The sequence below is a fragment of the Pelophylax lessonae genome (genome assembly GCF_965119305.1).
Source record: "Pelophylax lessonae genome assembly, chromosome: 4".
In the NCBI taxonomy this organism is placed as follows: Eukaryota; Metazoa; Chordata; class Amphibia; order Anura; family Ranidae; genus Pelophylax; species Pelophylax lessonae.
Window position 1 is genome coordinate 482,280,575 of NC_138771.1, and position 19,021 is coordinate 482,299,595.

At 41.1% G+C, this 19,021-nt stretch overlaps 1 protein-coding gene across 1 annotated transcript in view; it reads left to right on the plus strand.

Moving 5' to 3' along the window:
- The window catches only part of PTPRO (protein tyrosine phosphatase receptor type O), a 121,069-nt gene extending 105,764 nt beyond the window's left edge, over positions 1-15,305 (plus strand). The window contains exons 23-28 of the mRNA XM_082254542.1: positions 1,334-1,468; positions 2,669-2,791; positions 7,799-7,953; positions 10,439-10,574; positions 13,814-13,931; positions 14,552-15,305. Coding sequence (XP_082110668.1) covers positions 1,334-1,468; positions 2,669-2,791; positions 7,799-7,953; positions 10,439-10,574; positions 13,814-13,918 — 654 coding nt within the window. The 3' untranslated portion in view covers positions 13,919-13,931; positions 14,552-15,305. The remainder of the gene's footprint in view (positions 1-1,333; positions 1,469-2,668; positions 2,792-7,798; positions 7,954-10,438; positions 10,575-13,813; positions 13,932-14,551) is intronic.
- The last annotated feature ends 3,716 nt before the right edge of the window (positions 15,306-19,021 follow it).

The following is a 19,021-nucleotide window of genomic DNA, read 5'->3' on the forward strand; positions in this document are numbered from 1 at the left end:
TGGACTGGTAGTTGTTTGGGGTCTATGCCCTGAGCGTGACCCAGATGCATGCAGAGAAATTGAACGGTGGTGGGAGTTTTCCTTCCACTAATGTTTTTTTTAATGCTTCTGCTCCTAAAAAGACAGGGCACCCTGTTAGTCTGGTGTACAGCACTATATTGTCTGTGGCCCACGTAGCCCCCTCCTACCTTTTTGATGATCTCCATGCTCTATTTGCGGCTGTGGTGAGCTTGAGGCTAAAGTAATAAGGGTAAGAATTAGAAAAGAAGTAGGCACCTCTACCTCTCACTCTTTTTTTTTTTTTTACTGGCTCTTTAAGAAGCCTACTTTACCTGAATAAGGGTAGCAAGTTATTCGGGTTGAAGTAGTCTTAAGATATCTAACAAGCTGTAGATCACAAGGTGCTATACATTAAGGTCACAGAGCAGTTTAGCTTATATGCACAAGAGACAGTATAGCCACCCTTCCCTCCCCCTTCCAACAAGGAGGGAGCTTACCCATGACTTGTCTCTCTCTAGCTGTGGCATACAGCACAGGAGCCATTGCAGCTCCTGGCTATAGCCTGGGGCGTGGCTAAGCTCTGCCTGTTGCCCCTGCCCTCCACAGCTCAGCCCTCCTCCCCCGTGATGTCAATGCTAGCCAACAAAAGACACAAAGAGATGCCGGCGCGGCTCCTAGGGAGAAAAATGTATGGAAAGCTCTTTAAGCACATTAAGCCCGTGGCCTCGGCACCTGGGGCGTCCAGTTTTTAGGAGGGTTTACCTTTAGCATTCTGGACCTTCCATCCAAGGAGAGGCTGAACCTGGGAGGGGAGGTTTGGTAGGGGGATGAAGTCGATCCTGCCTCAAGCATGGTGGCCTGGAGTCTGACCAAAAAAGGAGAACAGGGGGGGGGGGTGGGAGTGAGAGGCTCACTTTTATTAGCTAGGAGAAGGTGGTCCTGAGTACTGGAGGGAAGGGTGAACCCAGGTGTGCTGACATGAGGCTGGCCAGGAAAAGTGATAAGAAAAAGAATAGTAGCCAGCAGGCTGGGACTTTGTGGTGCTATGAGTTATTGCAGAGTGAACCCTCTTGTGTGGGAATCAATTGTTGGCCAAGAGATGTGCACAACCCCTGTGAGGGATTATTTATATAATCCAAGGCAGATCTACGTGGTATGCCATCATTTCTGGATTGTGGCAGTAATGCTACAATGTTTTTACAATGATATTACAATAATACTAAATACAATATTATCAAATGTTATTACAATGTTACAGTGTATAATGTTACATTAATAAGGCATTTCTGGTATAATGACAGATGTTGAGAAATGTGCACGTCTGTCTCTGCAGGGATACACCTCTGTACAGGAATACATAGCCACCCAGGGTCCCCTGCCAGACACCCGCAATGACTTTTGGAAGATGATTCTGCAGCAGAAATCCCAAGTCATCGTAATGCTAACTCAGTGCAATGAAAAGAGACGGGTAAGTGGATTCAAGTGACCTCCATTAAAGCCAACACTGTAGATTAAACCTGAAATGTATCAGTTGTATTTGAAGGGGGGTATGATAGGGATGGAGTGAGGTGAGATAAAATAGAGTGAGGAGAGATGAAGATGAAATGAGATCAGAGGAGGATGGAGTGAGATGTAATGAAAATTAAGTGAGGTCAGATGATGAAGTTGTGAAGTAAGATAAGAATGTGGTGAGGTAAGTTGGGAATAGGGTGATGTAAGATGGGAATTGGGATGGAGTGAGGTAAAATGGGGATGGAATAAGGTGAGGTGAGGATTGGGTGAAGTAAGTTGACGATAGATTGAAGTGCCATGAGGATGGAGTGACGTGAGATGAGATTTAGAGAGAGGTGAGATTAGAATGGATAACTTGAGGTGAGATGAGGGTAAAGTGAGGTAAGGTAAGGACGGAAAAAGGTGAAAAAAAGATGGCATAGGGGTATGATGAGGATGGAATGAGGTGAGATGAGGATGGAGTTTGGTAAGATGAGGATGTATTGATATTAGAAGAGTATGGAATATGGTGAGATGTGGATGGAGTGAGGTTAGATAAGGATAGAGTGAGGTGAGATGACTGAATTAGGTAAATTGCAGATGGAAGAAGGGAATTTTCTTGGGAAAGTATTGTACTATAAAGCATATTCTGCATTTCATACTGAGATCCGAGCTCTCATTTCATGAACAGTGGGTGTCAGCATCTTGTTTTATATATTTGGCTTTTCTGGCTGCAGGAATTGGTGTGGAATCAATCACAGCTTCCCCAGCCATTTCTCTGAATAACACACCAGGGGTTAATCACACCAAGGGTAACTCACACAGGTTGTAAATCTCACCATGGGTATATCACACCTGGGGGTAAATGACAGTTTATTTGCTCATCATTTTAAAATATAAATATAAATGGAAGCTGTTCCAATAATAACCTTCCTATTATGTTATTTATTTCTATTTTACTATTTCTGTGTTGGGGCTGCTGAATAGTAAGAAAACTCCTATGGGAGTCTGATGTGTTCAGCATGCAGCACAGTATATATATATATATATATATATATATGTATATATATGTATATATATGTATATATATATATATATATATATATATATATATATATATATATATATATATATATATATATGTAATTCATTATTTGGTATACCTTCTGTATTACAGATAAAATGCGACCATTACTGGCCCTTTACTACAGACCCTGTCAGCTATGGGGACATCATGGTGGAGATGGTATCAGAGGATGAGCAGCCGGACTGGGCTTTCCGTGTATTTCGAGTATCACAGGTAAGTCTTGTGTTATGCCCTCACTGCATTATGCACTGGAAAACAAACCAAATAGAATTTATTAAAGAAAATCACGTAAAAGTAACTGATTCCTAGGTTTCCATCATCAGATAATGACATGTTCAAAAATTGTTTTTTTATCAGAATAGTTTCCTGACCTGCCCTGCCCCGCTATCCATCCTTTTACTTGGGCGATATTTTCAGGGTGAGTGTAAAGAGGGTGAATTTTTTTTTTTTGCATAATTATGGAAAGGAGGACATTCAACAATTGTAGGCAGTTAGAAATCATGAGGCCTCATACAATCTACCTGACAGGGCTCCCCTATTACAGGACCACCCCTTCCCCTAGCCTGCAGGCAGTGTGCATAGTGAAGAAATTTGGTTGTGGCAAAACAGTGGGAGTGGTTTAAAACTTGTACAGAGGAGTTAAAAGTATGTAACATAAAGAGTGCAGGTATCAGGTGTGTATAATGAACAAAATGCAGGTGTGAGAAATATGTAATATACAGAGTGCAGGGGTCAGGAGTGGGTAATTCACATAGTTCAGGGTCTGGAGTGGGGGTAACACATGGAGTACAGGGGTCAGGAGTGGGTCATGTAAAGAGAGTGGGCAATGTACATAGTTCAGGGTCAGGAGTTGGTAACACACAGTACAGGGGTCAGGAGTGGGTAATGTACAGAGAGCAGGGGTCATGAGTGGGTAATGTACATAGTTCAGGGTCAGGAGCTGGTAACACAGATTACAGGGGTCATGAGTGGGTAATGTACATAGTTCAGGGTCAGGAGTGGGTAACACATAGAGTACAGGGGTCAGGAGTGGGTAATGTACAGAGTACAGGGGTCAGGAGTTGGTAATGTACAGAGTACAGGGGTCAGGAGTGAGTAATGTGCAGAGTGCAGGGATCAGAGTGGGTAATGTACATAGTTTGGAGTCAGGAGTGGGGGTAACACATAGAGTACAGGGGTCAGGAGTGGGTAATGTGCAGGTTGCAGGGGTTAGGAGTAGGTAATGTACATAGTTCAGGGTCCAGAGTGGGGGTAACTCATAGAGTATAGGGGTCAGGATCGGGTAATGTACAGAGTGCAGGGGACAGGAGTGGGTAATGTACATAGTGCAGGGGTCAGGAGTTGGGGTAACATATAGAGTACAGGGGTCAGGGGTGGGTAACACATAGAGTGCAGAGGTCAAGAGTATGTAACATACAGAGTGCAAGGTTTAGGAGGGGTAACACCCAGGCAAAGGCAGCATATACACCAACAGCTGCAACAGCAGTGAATGGAGGTGTACTTGTGCTGTGTAGAAAAAAATCCCCTGGTGACTGAACATGACCCATTTCACTTAATGGGGCTGCTCCACAACCACATACATTGCACACAGTAGCAACATAGTGGTGCAGGCTTTTAGAAGTTAAATTAAGCGGTTAGGAAGCAATATTATGCTTCCTCCACATCTGTCAAATGCCCTTTGAAAAGCAATCCACTGCAGATTGCTCTACAATAAGGCAACACAATTGTACACTAATCCAAATTTTCTGTGCACTTTGGGCACTTTGTGGTATAACTAACAACCCCCCTCAGACAGTGCTGCACACCAAGAGGGAAGCATAAAGAGGGCTGCATTGACTTTGGAAACTTCACACTGGACCTCATGCAACTTGGATTCTGTGTCTCTCCACTCTTCCTCCAAACTCTGGGACCTTGATTTCCAAATGAAATTCAAAATTTTCCACAGTCAGTGATGATTTGGGGAGCCATGTCATCTGCTGGCGTCGGTGGTCTACTGTGCTTTATCTAGTCCAATGTCAGTGCAGCCCTTTACAAGGAAATTCTAGAGCACTTCATGCTTCTCTCTGCTGACCAGCTTTATGGAGATGCTTATTTAATTTTCCAGCAGGACTTGGCACCTGCCCACACTGCCAAAAGTAACAATACCTGGTTTAATGATTATGTTATCATTATGCTTGATTGGCCAGCAAACTCACCTGACCTACACCTCATAGATAATCTGTAGGGTATTGTCAAGCGGAAGATGAAGACACCAGACCCAACAATGCAGACGAGCTGAAGGCTGCTATCAAAGCAACCTGGGCTTCCATAACACCTCAGTAGTGCCTCAGGCTGATCGCCTCCATGGCACACCGCATTGCTGCAGTAATTTATGCAAAAGGAGCCCTGACTTAGTATTGAGTGAATACTGTACCATACATAGACATACTTTTCAGTAAGCCAACATTTCTGTATTAAGAATCTTTTTTTTTTTTTTTTTTTTTTTTTTTTTATTGGTCTTATTTTATATTCCAAATTTATGAAATACAGAATTTTGGGTTTTCACTAGCTGTAAGTCATAATCATAAAAATTAAAAAAAAAAAAAAAAGGAATTGGTTGAAATATATCACTCTGTGTGTAACATATCTATGTAAAATATGAGTTTCACTTTTTGAATTGAATTACTGAAATAAAATAACTTTTTGATAATATTCTAATTTTTTGAGATGCACCTGTATGCTCCTTTCTGTCCCCTGGGTCCCCAGAGAACAAATGGGTCCTGGGGAAGGTTTTTTTAATTCGTTGGAGAGTGCAGTGTGCTCTGCAGAGCGGAAGTTTGGAGTCCCCTCTCTGCCTCCTCACACCCCTGCTGAATTGCCCAGTGCTACCCCCTGGTTGGCGGCCCTGATTGTAGGTGCTCTGATTGTAGGTGCAGGATGAATCAAGGCAAGACAGTGATAGGAAATAAAGCCAAGCCCTCAGTTATAACAATAAAGAAAATAAAACAAAAGTTACAATGATGCTTAATATATTATTATATATAAATCATTACCATATTTTCCAGTGACAGTTTTCTGCAGTGACACGTGATCGCTAAGCTGTAAAAACCCAATTCTGACATTTTTATTCATACAAAGGAGTAATTTGTTTGTCATTTTTAACTACTAACTACTCATTAACAAATAAGATAAAGTCTTTTCTATCAATTATGTAGCAAATTGGGATAGTACTAAAAATCGAAGACTTTTTCAAGGGAAAATCTTTAAATCCAAAGACTGTCGATTATAGTAGACAGCTTGACTTATTACCTTTCTTTCTTCACTATCCATCTTGCCCTCTCTGCCTCATTAAACATTCTACTGTCTCACTATCCACCCTGCCCTGCTACCTTTCCTGCCTCACTAATCCACCCCACCCAGATTCTTTTATTGCCTCACTATCCATCCTACACAGCTACACAACTACCTGCACTGCTTCACTATCCATTCTACACAGCTACCTGCCCTGCTTCACTATCCATCCTACACAGCTACCTGCCCTGCCTCACTATCTATCCTACACAGCTACCTGCCCTGCCTCGCTATCTATTCTACACAGCTATCTGCCCTGCCTCACTATCTATCCTACACAGCTACCTGCCCTGCCTCACTATCTATCCTACATAGCTACCTGCCCTGCCTCACTATCCATCCTACACAGCTATCTGCCCTGCTTCACTATCCATCCTACACAGCTACCTGTCCTGCCTCACTATCTATTCTACACAGCTACCTGCCCTGCCTCACTATCAATCCCACACAGCTACCTGCCCTGCCTCACTATCCATCCTACACAGCTACCTGCCCTGCCTCACTATCCATCCTACACAGCTACCTGCCCTGCCTCACTATCCATCCTACACAGCTACCTGCCCTGCCTCACTATCCATCCTACAAAGCTACCTGCCCTGCCTCACTATCCATCCTACACAGCTACCTGCCCTGCTTCACTATCCATCCTACACAGCTACCTGCCCTGCTTCACTATCTATCCTACACAGCTACCTGCCCTGCCTCACTATCCATCCTACACAGCTACCTGCCCTGCCTCACTATCCATCCTACACAGCTACCTGCCCTGCCTCACTATCCATCCTACACAGCTACCTGCCCTGCCTCACTATGTATTCTACACAGCTACCTGCCCTGCCTCACTATCTATCCTACATAGCTACCTGCCCTGCCTCACTATCCATCCTACACAGCTATCTGCCCTGCTTCACTATCCATCCTACACAGCTACCTGTCCTGCCTCACTATCTATTCTACACAGCTTCCTGCCCTGCCTCACTATCCATCCTACACAGCTACCTGCCCTGCCTCACTATCCATCCTACAAAGCTACCTGCCCTGCCTCACTATCCATCCTACACAGCTACCTGCCCTGCTTCACTATCCATCCTACACAGCTACCTGCCCTGCTTCACTATCTATCCTACACAGCTACCTGCCCTGCCTCACTATCCATCCTACACAGCTACCTGCTCTGCCTCACTATCCATCCTACACAGCTACCTGCCCTGCCTCACTATCTATCCTACATAGCTACCTGCCCTGCTACCTTTCCTGCCTCACTAATGCACCCAACGCTGATTCTTTCATTGCCTCACTATGCATCCTACACAGCTACCTTCCCTGCTTCACTATCCATTCTACACAGCTATCTGCCCTGCCTCACTGTACACCCTGCCCTGCTACCTTTCCTGACTCACTAATCCATCCCCACCCTGATTTTCATTGCTTCACTATCTATCCTACACAGCTACACCCTGCCCTGCTACCTTTCCTGCCTCACTATCCACCTAGTCTGCTACCTTCCCTGCCCCACTATACTGCCTGCCCCTGTTACCTTCTCTCTCTCACTATTTATTCTGCCCTATTACCTTTCCTACCTCACCATCCATCCTACTCAGCTACCTTCCCTGCCTAATTTTTAGCCTGCCCTGCCCTGCTACCACTATCCACCCTACCCTGGTACTTTTGCATCCTCACCATACACCCTGCCCTACTATCATCCTTTCCTCACTATACACTATGCTCAGCTACCTTTCCCTCCCCACTATCCATCCTACACATCTATCTGCCTTGCCTCACTATTCACCTTGCCTTGTTACCTTCCAGTCTCCACTCTGTCCTGAAATCTCAACTGTTCTGCCCACCATACTGCTATCACAATGAGCTCTTATTGTATTTGATCTTCAGGCAGATGACGCTCAGCATGTTTTGCATTTTAACTTCACTGCCTGGCCAGACCATGGTGTACCAGCAAGCAGCGCAGCAGAAAGCATCCTCCAGTTTGTATATATGGTGAGACAGAAAGCAGCCAAAACCAAAGGACCAATCACAGTGCACTGCAGGTAAAAATAACCCTTCATACCCACTTCTCTATTTCTGAGTTTACGTCTTGTAGACGTGAACATTTCATAAAAGAAATAAGGTGACTGCCATTGCTAAATTCTCCTGAAAAAGATAAGCGCCTGGCTGTCATGTTGACCCCATCTGCCACCAATATTTGGAATTTCTGACCTAGAACAGGTTTGTAAATCAGGATTTGTTTTAATTCACTGACTTTGCTGATCTGTATATGTGTTGGGTGATGTAAAGAGTAAAAGGCGCCTCCCTTTAAATGACCTCCGTATATGTAGTGAAGCTGCCTTCAAATTTAAGTGTGAATATACTTAAATAAAAATGAAGAGAAATGTTGAGGCGCTACCACATGAGTAGTAGAACAATCTATCACAGATAACAAGGTGAATGGTAAACTCAATATAACTTAATACATATTCACCAAGAGTGATGTGTACCAGTGCAGCAAACTTATATGGATAAAATGCACCTATATCACTTATTAGCAGTGCATAAAACAATGTGGGTTTATGGTGAAATGGATATTAAAAAATGTGTGCAAAATCTTCCCAAATTTAATAATACTGGTGCTACAAGTGGGCGTACTAACCTATGCAATATAGAAATAGTTCAATTGGTGACTGGTTCATGCAAAAGTCTATGTACAGAATCCCCAAAGCCAGATGGGGGCTACAATATGGACCATGTATGTGAAATAAGTGCTTAAAAAAATATATGAATAAATAAAGGTCACTGCAAGAGTTTTTAGCTCTACCTGCACTATAGGTCCCCAGAGGCCTTAGTGCATCTGGTAAGTGACCTCTGCTCACTGCTGAAGGATCAGACCACTCATATGTTTCCTCCATAATCCACCGAGAGTAGGAGCACTGAGAAAACACACTAAGATTGTGTCACCCATCACACTTGGAATTGTCGCATTATTTATATGGACTTTCCTGCGTTTTATTTTATGTCAACTTTATTTATTCATATATTGTTTAAGCACTTATTTCACATACATGGTCCATATTGTAGCCCCCATCTGGCTTTGGGGATTCTGTACATGGACGTTTGCATGAACCAGTCACCAATTGAACTATTTCTATATTGCATAGGTTAGTACGCCCACTTGTAGCACCAGTATTATTAAGTTTGGGAAGATTTTGCACACATTTTTTAATATCTATTTCACCATAAACCAACGTTGTTTTATGCACTGCTAATAAGTGACATAGGTGCATTTTATCCATATAAGTTTGCTGCACTGATACACATCACTCTTGGTGAATATTTATTAAGTTATATTGAGTTTACCATTTACCTTGTTATCTGTGATAGATTGTTCTACTCATGTGGTAGCGCCTCAACATTTCTCTTCATTTAGATTTGTATATGTGTTGTTGGTCAATGACTCCTTAAGTCTGAAGACATTTTTTGAGCATGACAGCCAAGCAACAAACTAGCTGCTGTCAATAATGGCATGAAAAATCTGTTGGGTCGACTTGGGTACAATCATCCTGCCCATACATGGCCTGAATCTCTGCTGGTCCCTGCTGAACCAGCCGATATTCGAACCATCTATGGCTGGCTTAACCCTTACCTTAGTCCCTCTCAACCCTATATTGTATTATGCATCCTTCTTTAAATAAACCCTAGTGTTATGTATCCCCCTCTAACACTATGCTGTGTTATTTATCACTCTTTAACACTAACCCTAAATACTCTGTAATCCTGCCCTGTACTATGTTATGTATCCCCATCTAACGCTAACCCTACTCCGTATTCCCCTCTATCTAGAATGCTGTTATGTGCTCCTCACTTCACCTTTTTATTCAGATTTTTAAGAGTAGATTTCAATTCCCTTGATGAAAAGTCAATTCAATAGAAGAGTGTATATTTTTTCTTTATGTTTTGGGTATTATTGGGTAATATTTGAGTCAAAATAATTACTTAAAAAGATAGCAACTTAAAAAGAGACAGTAAATACAAGCATTCGTTATAAGTGCAAAAGTAGCTATTTTCACTCTTTTATTCCCTAAACAACTCAAATAACCACAAAATGTATGTATTTACTGCACCACCTGTGGTATTTTAGATTGTATGAATGTATGTACTGTACCAAGTGTGATATCTTGTATGAATGTATATATACATATATACCATATGTGATATTATAGATTGTGTGTATGTACTGCACCATCTGTGATACTAGAGATTGTATGTATGTATGTTTGTACTCTACCATGCATGATAATATGGATTGTATGCATGAATGTACGGCACCACATGTGGTGTTATAATTGGTATGTATGTATATACTTTGCAATGTGTGGTATAATCGATTGTATGTATGCACTGCTCAATGTGTGATATTGTAGATTGTGTGTGTGTGTGCGTATGTATGTACTGCACCTTGTGTGGTAATATAGATTGCATGTATTGTATTATGTACTAATACATGTGAAATTATATGTCTTCTCTTCTGATGTATCTTAGTGCGGGAGTTGGCCGGACCGGAACCTTCATTGCCCTGGACCGGTTAATGCAGCACATCCGGGATCATGAATATGTTGATGTTCTGGGTCTAGTGGCAGAACTCCGCTCGTACAGGATGTGCATGGTGCAGACAGAGGTTTGTATGATAGATAGATAGATAGATAGATAGATAGATAGATAGATAGATGATAGATAGATAGATAGATAGATAGATAGATAGATAGATAGATAGATAGATAGATAGATAGATAGATAGATAGATAGATAGATAGATAAGATAGATAAGATAGATAAGATAGATAAGATAGATAAGATAGATAAGATAGATAAGATAGATTAGATAGATTAGATAGATTAGATAGATAAGATAGATTAGATAGATAAGATAGATAAGATAGATTAGATAGATTAGATAGATTAGATAGATTAGATAGATAGATAGATAGATAGATAGATAGATAGATAGATAGATAGATAGATAGATTAGATAGATTAGATAGATACAAGAAAAAGTATGTGAACCCTTAGGAATGATATGGATTTCTACACAAATTGGTCATAAATTGTGATTTTATCATCATCATCTAAGTCACAACAATAGACAATCACAGTCTGCTTAAACTAATAACACACAAAGAATGAAATGTTGCCATGTTTTTATTGAACACACCATGTAAACATTCACAGTGCAGGTGGAAAAAGTATGTGAACCCTTGGATTAATAACTGGTTGAACCTCCCTTGGCAGCAATAACTTCAACCAAACATTTCCTGTAGTTGCAGATCAGACGTGCACAATGGTCAGGAGTAATTGTTGACCATTCCTCTTTACTGAACTGTTTCAGTTTAGCAATATTCTTGGGCTGTCTGGTGTGAATCGCTTTCTTGAGGTCATGCCACAGCATCTCAATTGGGTTGAGGTCAGGACTCTGACTGGGCCACTTCAGAAGGCATATTTTCTTCTATTTAAGCCATTCTGTTGTTGATTTACTTCTATGCTTTGGGTCATTGTCCTGTTGCAACACCCATCTTCTGTTGAGCTTCAGCTGGTAGACAGATGGCCTTAAGTTCTCCTGCAAAATGTCTTGATAAACTTGGGAATTCATTTTTCCTTCGATGATAGCAATCCATCCAGGCACTGATGCAGCAAAGCAGCCCCAAACCATGATGCCCCCACCACCATACTTCACAGTTGGGATGAGGTTTTGACGTTGGTGTGCTGTGCCTCTTTTTCGCCACAAATAGTGTTGTGTGTTTCTTCCAAACAACTCAATTTGGTTTCATCTGTCCACAGAATATTTTGCCAGTACTGCTGTGGAACATCCAGGTGCTCTTGTGCAAACTGTAAACGTGCAGCAATGTTTTGTTTGGACAGCAGTGGCTTCCTCTGTGGTATCCTCCCATGAAATCCATTTTTGTTTAGTGTTTTACGTATTGTAGATTTGCTAACAGGGATGTTAGCATTTGCCAGTGACTTTTGTAAGTCTTTAGCTGACACTCTAGGATTCTTCTTCACCTCATTGAGCAGTCTGTGCTGTGCTCTTGCAGTCATCTTTACAGGACGGCCACTCCTAGGGAGAGTAGCAGCAATGCTGAACTTTCTCCATTTATAGACAATGTGTCTTACCGTGGACTGATGAATAGCAAGGCTTTTGGAGATACTTTTATAACCCTTTCCAGCTTTATGCAAGTCAACAATTCTTAATTGTAGGTCTTCTGAGAGCTCTTTTGTGCGAGGCATCATTCCCATCAGGCAATGCTTCTTGTGAAAAGCAAACCCAGAACTGGTGTGTGTTTTTTATAGGGCAGGGCAGCTGTAACCAACACCTCCAATCTCATCTCATTGATTGGACTCCAGTTGGCTGACATCTCTCTCCAATTAGCTCTTGGAGATGTCATTGGTCTAGGGGTTCACATACTTTTCCCACCTGCACTGTGAATGTTTACATGGTGTGTTCAATAAAAACATGGCAACATTTCATTCTTTGTGTGTTATTAGTTTAAGCAGACTGTGATTGTCTATTGTTGTGACTTAGATGATGATCAGATCACATTTTATGACCAATTTGTGCAGAAATCCATATTATTCCAAAGGGTTCACATACTTATTCTTGCAGCTGTAGATAGATATATAGATATGTGGACATATCCTCGATATGGAGGATTTTTGGAGAGATTGTCTGTGTAGGAGGGGCTACAGTAATATTCTCTGTGGGGGACAGGCTAGCCGCTATAGTGATGTCCACTGTGTGGGAGGGGCTGTGATAATATCCTCTGTGTGGGAAGGGGTGTAGTAATCTCCTCTGTAATCTACAATAACATTTTACGTGTGGGAGGTGCTGCTGTAATATCTCTGCATGGGAGTGGATGCGGCGATGACCTTTGCACACTGATTGGTGGAGTTGGCACTGGCGGCGAGATATGGGATTTTTAGCACTATATGTAGATTTATTCATGTCCTATAAGGGATATTAGAGGATGAGTTTCTCACACTCACATTTATTTTGGCACATTGAATCATCCTTGTGGATTGGAATTTTGTGATGTTTACACATACTGTATTTCTGGACGGCACTGGGTTGGCTCTTCTGCCATTTTGCTCATGTCCGTTTTTGGGTTTTTCACTATCACTTTGCATGTTCAATTAAAAATATTGATTCTTTATTTCTGAATTATTTTTTTATAACCTTTGATTGATTGTTTTTTGTTTTGTTTATATAGTTTGCTTGTTAATACATATATTCTCATCTACTGCTTTGCCTCCACTTGGAAACCTATTTTTTTTACTTTGTGTCAGGGTAAGTGGTGGATACAACAAAAGGGTTTGCACTGCTCAAGGCAGACCATCAAAAGTTACACCAACATAGGTAGAACCAGGTAGCTGTCTGTAGAGCGCTGGGTGCCTGCCAGGGTTCGCAACCATGGAGTGAAGACAAAAGAGAGCAAAGGCCGTGGCACATCCAGCTTAAAATCCTGATGTTTATTTATAGATCCATGAGAATAAATGACATGACATGCACTCACAGTTCAAAGAACAATTCAGCAGACGTGTTTCACACATCTGTGCTTAGTCATTGCTTAGTGGCGATTAAGTGGTGGATAGTTTTGGATTTTTCATATTAGTGGGATTGTTATTAATTATTTGAGGACTGTTTATTGTATTATGATGTTCATAGGTGCATTCACTGAGTTGCAGAATTTTTATTCATGCGGCTCTAGTACTTTAGTGGCTTTGGTCAGCAGACTGAGTGGGGTGCCATATTACAGAGCCAGGAACTTCGGAATGTTCTTCACAGAAGTGTCAAGATTGGGGTCTGGTGATTTTTGTTCCCTGGCTGTTTAGCTACATCAGTTCCTTTCTCTTCATCTTTTTTAGGAACAATTTATTTTCATCCATCAGTGTGTTCAGCTAATGTGGAAAAAGAAAAAGCAGCAATTTCGGATCAGTGATGTCATTTATGAAAATGTCAGCAAATCATAGAGGAGATGTCCTTGTGAGTATTCCTCTATTTTTTTTTAATTCTCACAACATAAGATTATTTTCTGACTCAATGTGCCCTTCTCCTGAGATCCAAGAACTCATATACATTGTCTATGCCAGCCATTATCAACCAGAGTTCCTCCAGAGATTGCTAGTAGGTTCCTTAAGTGGCAGACTGACCACTACTGTTAAGGGAAGACTGAGATCAATGTAAGAGTTTACTTCTACATGACACTAATACCTATACAGCCATGCAAACAAACTTCTATCAAACAATGACAATATAAAATAATAAGGAAATATTCAATAACAATAATAGGTACAAAAAAGAGCAGTTATCAGCCAAACTTGTGAGTTCAAAATATATAAACAAAATATCTCCTAAAGGGATACATGACCGCACTCCTTTAACCTGAAAGTGCAATCAAATGCACGTGCAACATAAAGTGCATGTACACCTGATGACGTCAGACATAAATGATGAAACCTGTAGGGCAAGGCTTCCAGTAGATGTCACTTCCACTTGATGTGGAATGCACATTGGCAATCTAAGTTAATACTTTCTGCCTTTATCTGGCATTGCTGCTCTCTCCAGTCTCTGACTAACAAAAATCTGTTGAATTTGTCATGCAGGTAACAAACGTACAATCAGCCATCTTGCCTAGTTCCAGACTTTCTTTTCTGACTCGTCCAGAAACCAGAATTGCAGCCTGACACGGGGCTGCCAGTAAAGACTCAGCCTTAAAACCTGATGTGTCTTTTGGACATTTCTTCCATGAACTTTTCTATTTAGAACTGGACCAAATGTAACCACAAGGAATGGAGGATGCTGGACAAGGATGGGATGGGATGGATGTTGCAGGAAAGGCTGTCTATGAAATAAAGTGAGTTTGGCAGTCAATACCTCATTATACACAAGGAAGAAATGATGGAGATAAACTTCTATATTTCATCTATGATCCCATCAGGCTGGAGGCCTCTTCCACCTGTTGCTCTAATTAAAGCCAAGTTCGTTTTGTTTCATGTTCGGAGCGTTGGACATCTGTGTAGCGGGTGATGTGCACTGTGGAGCTCTTGTCATCAGATTGTGTTTGGTGACCAGTATTGGGGGGAGGGTGACGAGCCCAGGATCACAGACACCTCACTGTCGTGTACTTTCTGTGTCACCGCATTCATGTATTCAGCCAGGATCTAGTTGTTGAGTGTAAAAACTGTTTGAAACAGAAAATGAATTTCTATGATGTCGTGGGGATGGGAACAGGCAAATTGCACATTAAATCAGTGACAGACAATATTTAAATGAAGCCTCTCTGCTAGTTTCCTTGGGTGTGATGACAGATTCTATTTACAGCACATACAGGGGCTTCTATTAAACTCTGCAATCACATTTTCATGTGTGTAGTTTGTAAATGGTTTCTTTTGTTAATGGATTCATGAATGATTTCTCTTTTCCACCTGCAGACTCTAATCTTTTGTTATATTTGTAGACAGATTATTTTTTTAACCTTGTGCAAGCCAAGATGTTTCTCTCTTCAACTGCAAAATTTTTGCTGTTTTTTTCTTGATGGGTGATATTTATGACTTGCCACCAAAAACTGACCAATGGTAGGAGAGTGAAATACGGCCAACTGTGAAAGATTAAAAAGTTCAGCAAACTGGCATTTCCGCAAACAGAAATATTACTTCCACTTTACCTAGGGTTGATACATTTGCCTGTTGTTATATATCCATTGGGACACTTAAGTACTGAACGCTCCCTCATTCCAAGCCAGTCTTATTTATAGTTTCCTTCCTTCCTAATGACCAGAACTGGAACTAGTTGAGGGTAGAAGTTGAGAGACTCATCCATATTTAAACAATAACCAGGAAATACGGCAATGTGAAGAAAGTTCAACCAGCTAACTGTCCAAGCCCCTATTCCTCTTCATATGACCACCAGAAAATTGTAAAATACCATCTTGTGATCGCAGTTTATAACAAGGGACTTAAAGCAGAACCAAACCCATTGGTTTTTCGGTTTCAAAAAACATGTGCTGGGAATGTAATTGTCACATTGGTTGTGCTTTCAACCAAACTGTCAAACCATCAAATGGCTGGTGTCATAACTGATTACACGTGCAGAATGATGGCAGTTGAAGGTTAAACAAAGGCCAAGATGGAAGCTTGCTTGGCTGAAAATGATAGTAGGGTTTACTTCCACTTTAAAGAGCTGTTGGTTGGGATACCTAATCGTGGCGTGCCATTGTTCTCAGACTTCATTTCAAATAAATACAGAGCTATGAAGTCTCATGAGCAGATTCTGGAAGTCAAACTAGGGTCTTGAGAAAGAAGTAGCAAACCTTTCTTCTATAAAATGATTTTAATGTACTAGGTGACAGGGTTATAGAAACAGCTTGCAGCTGCAGCCAGAGCCCTAGCTATGAGGGTCTTAAGCAAATGTAGTTCGAAAGCACTTCAAAATTGTGTTTGATTTTAACATTCAATTCTGGAACGATTGGACTTTTCCAAACAAAAACCATGTACATGTTCACGTTCAAGAAAAATTTTCCATCCTGTTCCTTCTCAATTTTTTAACACTGAAGTCGAAAACTAACGTAGATTTAACTTCACTATTAGAAAATTGAAAGAAGGTTTTTAAAACAAAAAATTGCAAATGAAATTTAAGTAGTAAATAACCAGAACAAAATGTGCCATGTGGCCCAAGAGGAGAAAAAGCGTATATAACCAGCTTTAGCGGTTAGGTCACACTGCTCCATCACAATATCAATGACAAAACACTGTGCATTCATTAATTATATTGCTAATATTGGCCTTTACTAATTATACGTTTGGATGATTAGAGTTATAAGGAAATTGCCCAGTCCTTTTTAAAATTCCATGCCATTACTACCTTTACCACATCATAACTTCCCTTAGAACTTGTTTACATGGCTTTAGCTTGTACATGTGCAGAGTGTACTACAAGCTTCAAGCAGCTTTGTTGAACCCTTATAGAACTCTTCAGTTCCAATTTGGGAAGGCTAAGCACAAACGTTAATGGGAGTGTTGACTTTCACTTTTAGGGCTCACTCATACTATTGGTTAGAGGGGTGGTAAAACTTCGCAGTTGAGTAGTGCTTTACATCTCCCCCCCAGCCACTTCCCCTTTAGCTGCACAAGCATGGCTGTACACATTGTAGCTGCGATGCTTTACTTTGTGGCCATGGCAGAAATTATACCTCCTGTCACTTAAAGTGAATGGGCCACTCTGGAACCACATGTGTGGCATGCTGGTGCAGGGTTTAGGGGTTAAAGCAGGTGGTCAGGAGGCGATACAATGCTTTCTTACCACCTTTTAAATGCTCTCTGCATTGAGATCACTTTTCAGAGAGCACTGCAAGTATAAATGGGGCCTTAAGCAAGTGAATGTCAGCGCTGGCATTAAGATCAGTGCTTGACATTCCTAGAGTGGAACTGAAGACTCCTGGGAGGCTTCAACAATACTTTTCAAAAGTTCTTCAGATGCTTTAAAAAGCTTGTTGTACACACTGCTCTGATACAAGCTGAAGTCCATGTTAACAAGGCCTTGGTGTAAATAACCATTCCTTATATTGATGGAAAATTGCTCTTTCTTCAACATGCAACTTGCTATGCTTTGTGCAGTCCTTAAAGTGATACTAAACAGAGATTTGTTAATTGCCATAATTTATTGACATAAGTCATATATATCATGCTACTGTATTTTTTTTATATTCCTCTAAGTACCTTTTTCCTGCAGTGCTGCTGTGTGGTCTGTTCTTTGGCATCTGCAGGGAAAGATCTTTATGAGGAGATTCTTATACTCTACTGATTTATGCTCCCTACAGTGTGAGCCAGTCACATGAATGAAAAAACAGTTTCAGAATAGCAATTCAAATTAAATAATAAATATCAAATAACTGTTTTATATATATTTATTTCAATAAATATATAACATATACAGGTGCATCTCATAAAATTAGAATATCATCAAAAAGTTAATATAGTTCAGTAGTTCTATTCAAAAAGTGAAACTCATATATTTTATATAGATTCATTGCACAGAGTGATATATTTCAAGCATTTCTTTCTTTTAACTTTGATGATTATGGCTTACAGCTAGTAAAAACCCAAAATTCAGTATCTCAGAAAATTAGAATATATATTAAAAAAAGGATTTTTAATGTACAGTATAGTATTCACTCAATACATGGTCGGGGCTCCTTTTTCATGAATTATTTCATCAATACAGGGTGGTATGGAGGTGATCAGCCTGTGGCACTGCTGAGGTGTTATGGAAGCCCAGGTTTCCTTGATAGCAGGTTTCAGCTCATCTGCATTGTTGTGTCCAGTGTCTCTCATCTTCCTCTTGACAATATCTTACAGATTCTCTATGGGGTTTAGGTCAGGCGGGTTTGCTGGCCAATCAAGCACAGTGATACCATGATCATTAAACCAGGTATTGGTACTTTTGGCAGTGTGGGCAGGTGCTAAGTCTTGCTGGAAAACGAAATAAGCATCTCCATAAAGCTGGTCAGCAGAGGGAAGCATAAAGTGCTCTAGAATTTCCATGTAGAGGGCTGTGCTGACTTTGTACTTGATAAAACACAGTGGACCAACACCAGAAGATGACATGGCTCCCCAAATCATCACTGACTGTGGAAACTTCACACTGGACCTCATGCAACTTGGATTCTGTGCCTCTCCATTGTTCCTCCAGACTCTGGGACCTTGATTTCCACATGAAATGCAATGTTTTTCACAGTCAGTGATGATTTTGGGAGCCATGTCATCTGCTGGTGTTGGTCCACTCTGTTTTATCAAGTCCAAAGTCAGCGCAGCCCCCAACCAGGAAATTCTAGAGCATGTCATGCTTCCCTCTGATGACCAGCTTTACAGGGGAAGGGGGTCTGGACATTTCCTCCAGAGGTGTTTCATCAGTTGTGTCTCCGGTGGAGAACTCCCGAGGTGATCCTGTTGGGCTCTCGTCTCAAATGGAAGGTACAGAGGTTCATAGCAAGGTCTCGGGATCCTCTGGCCGATACCACAGATGCATTGGTGGCTCTTTTGTGGCCAGTATTGTCTGCTATACATTTTTCCTCTTCT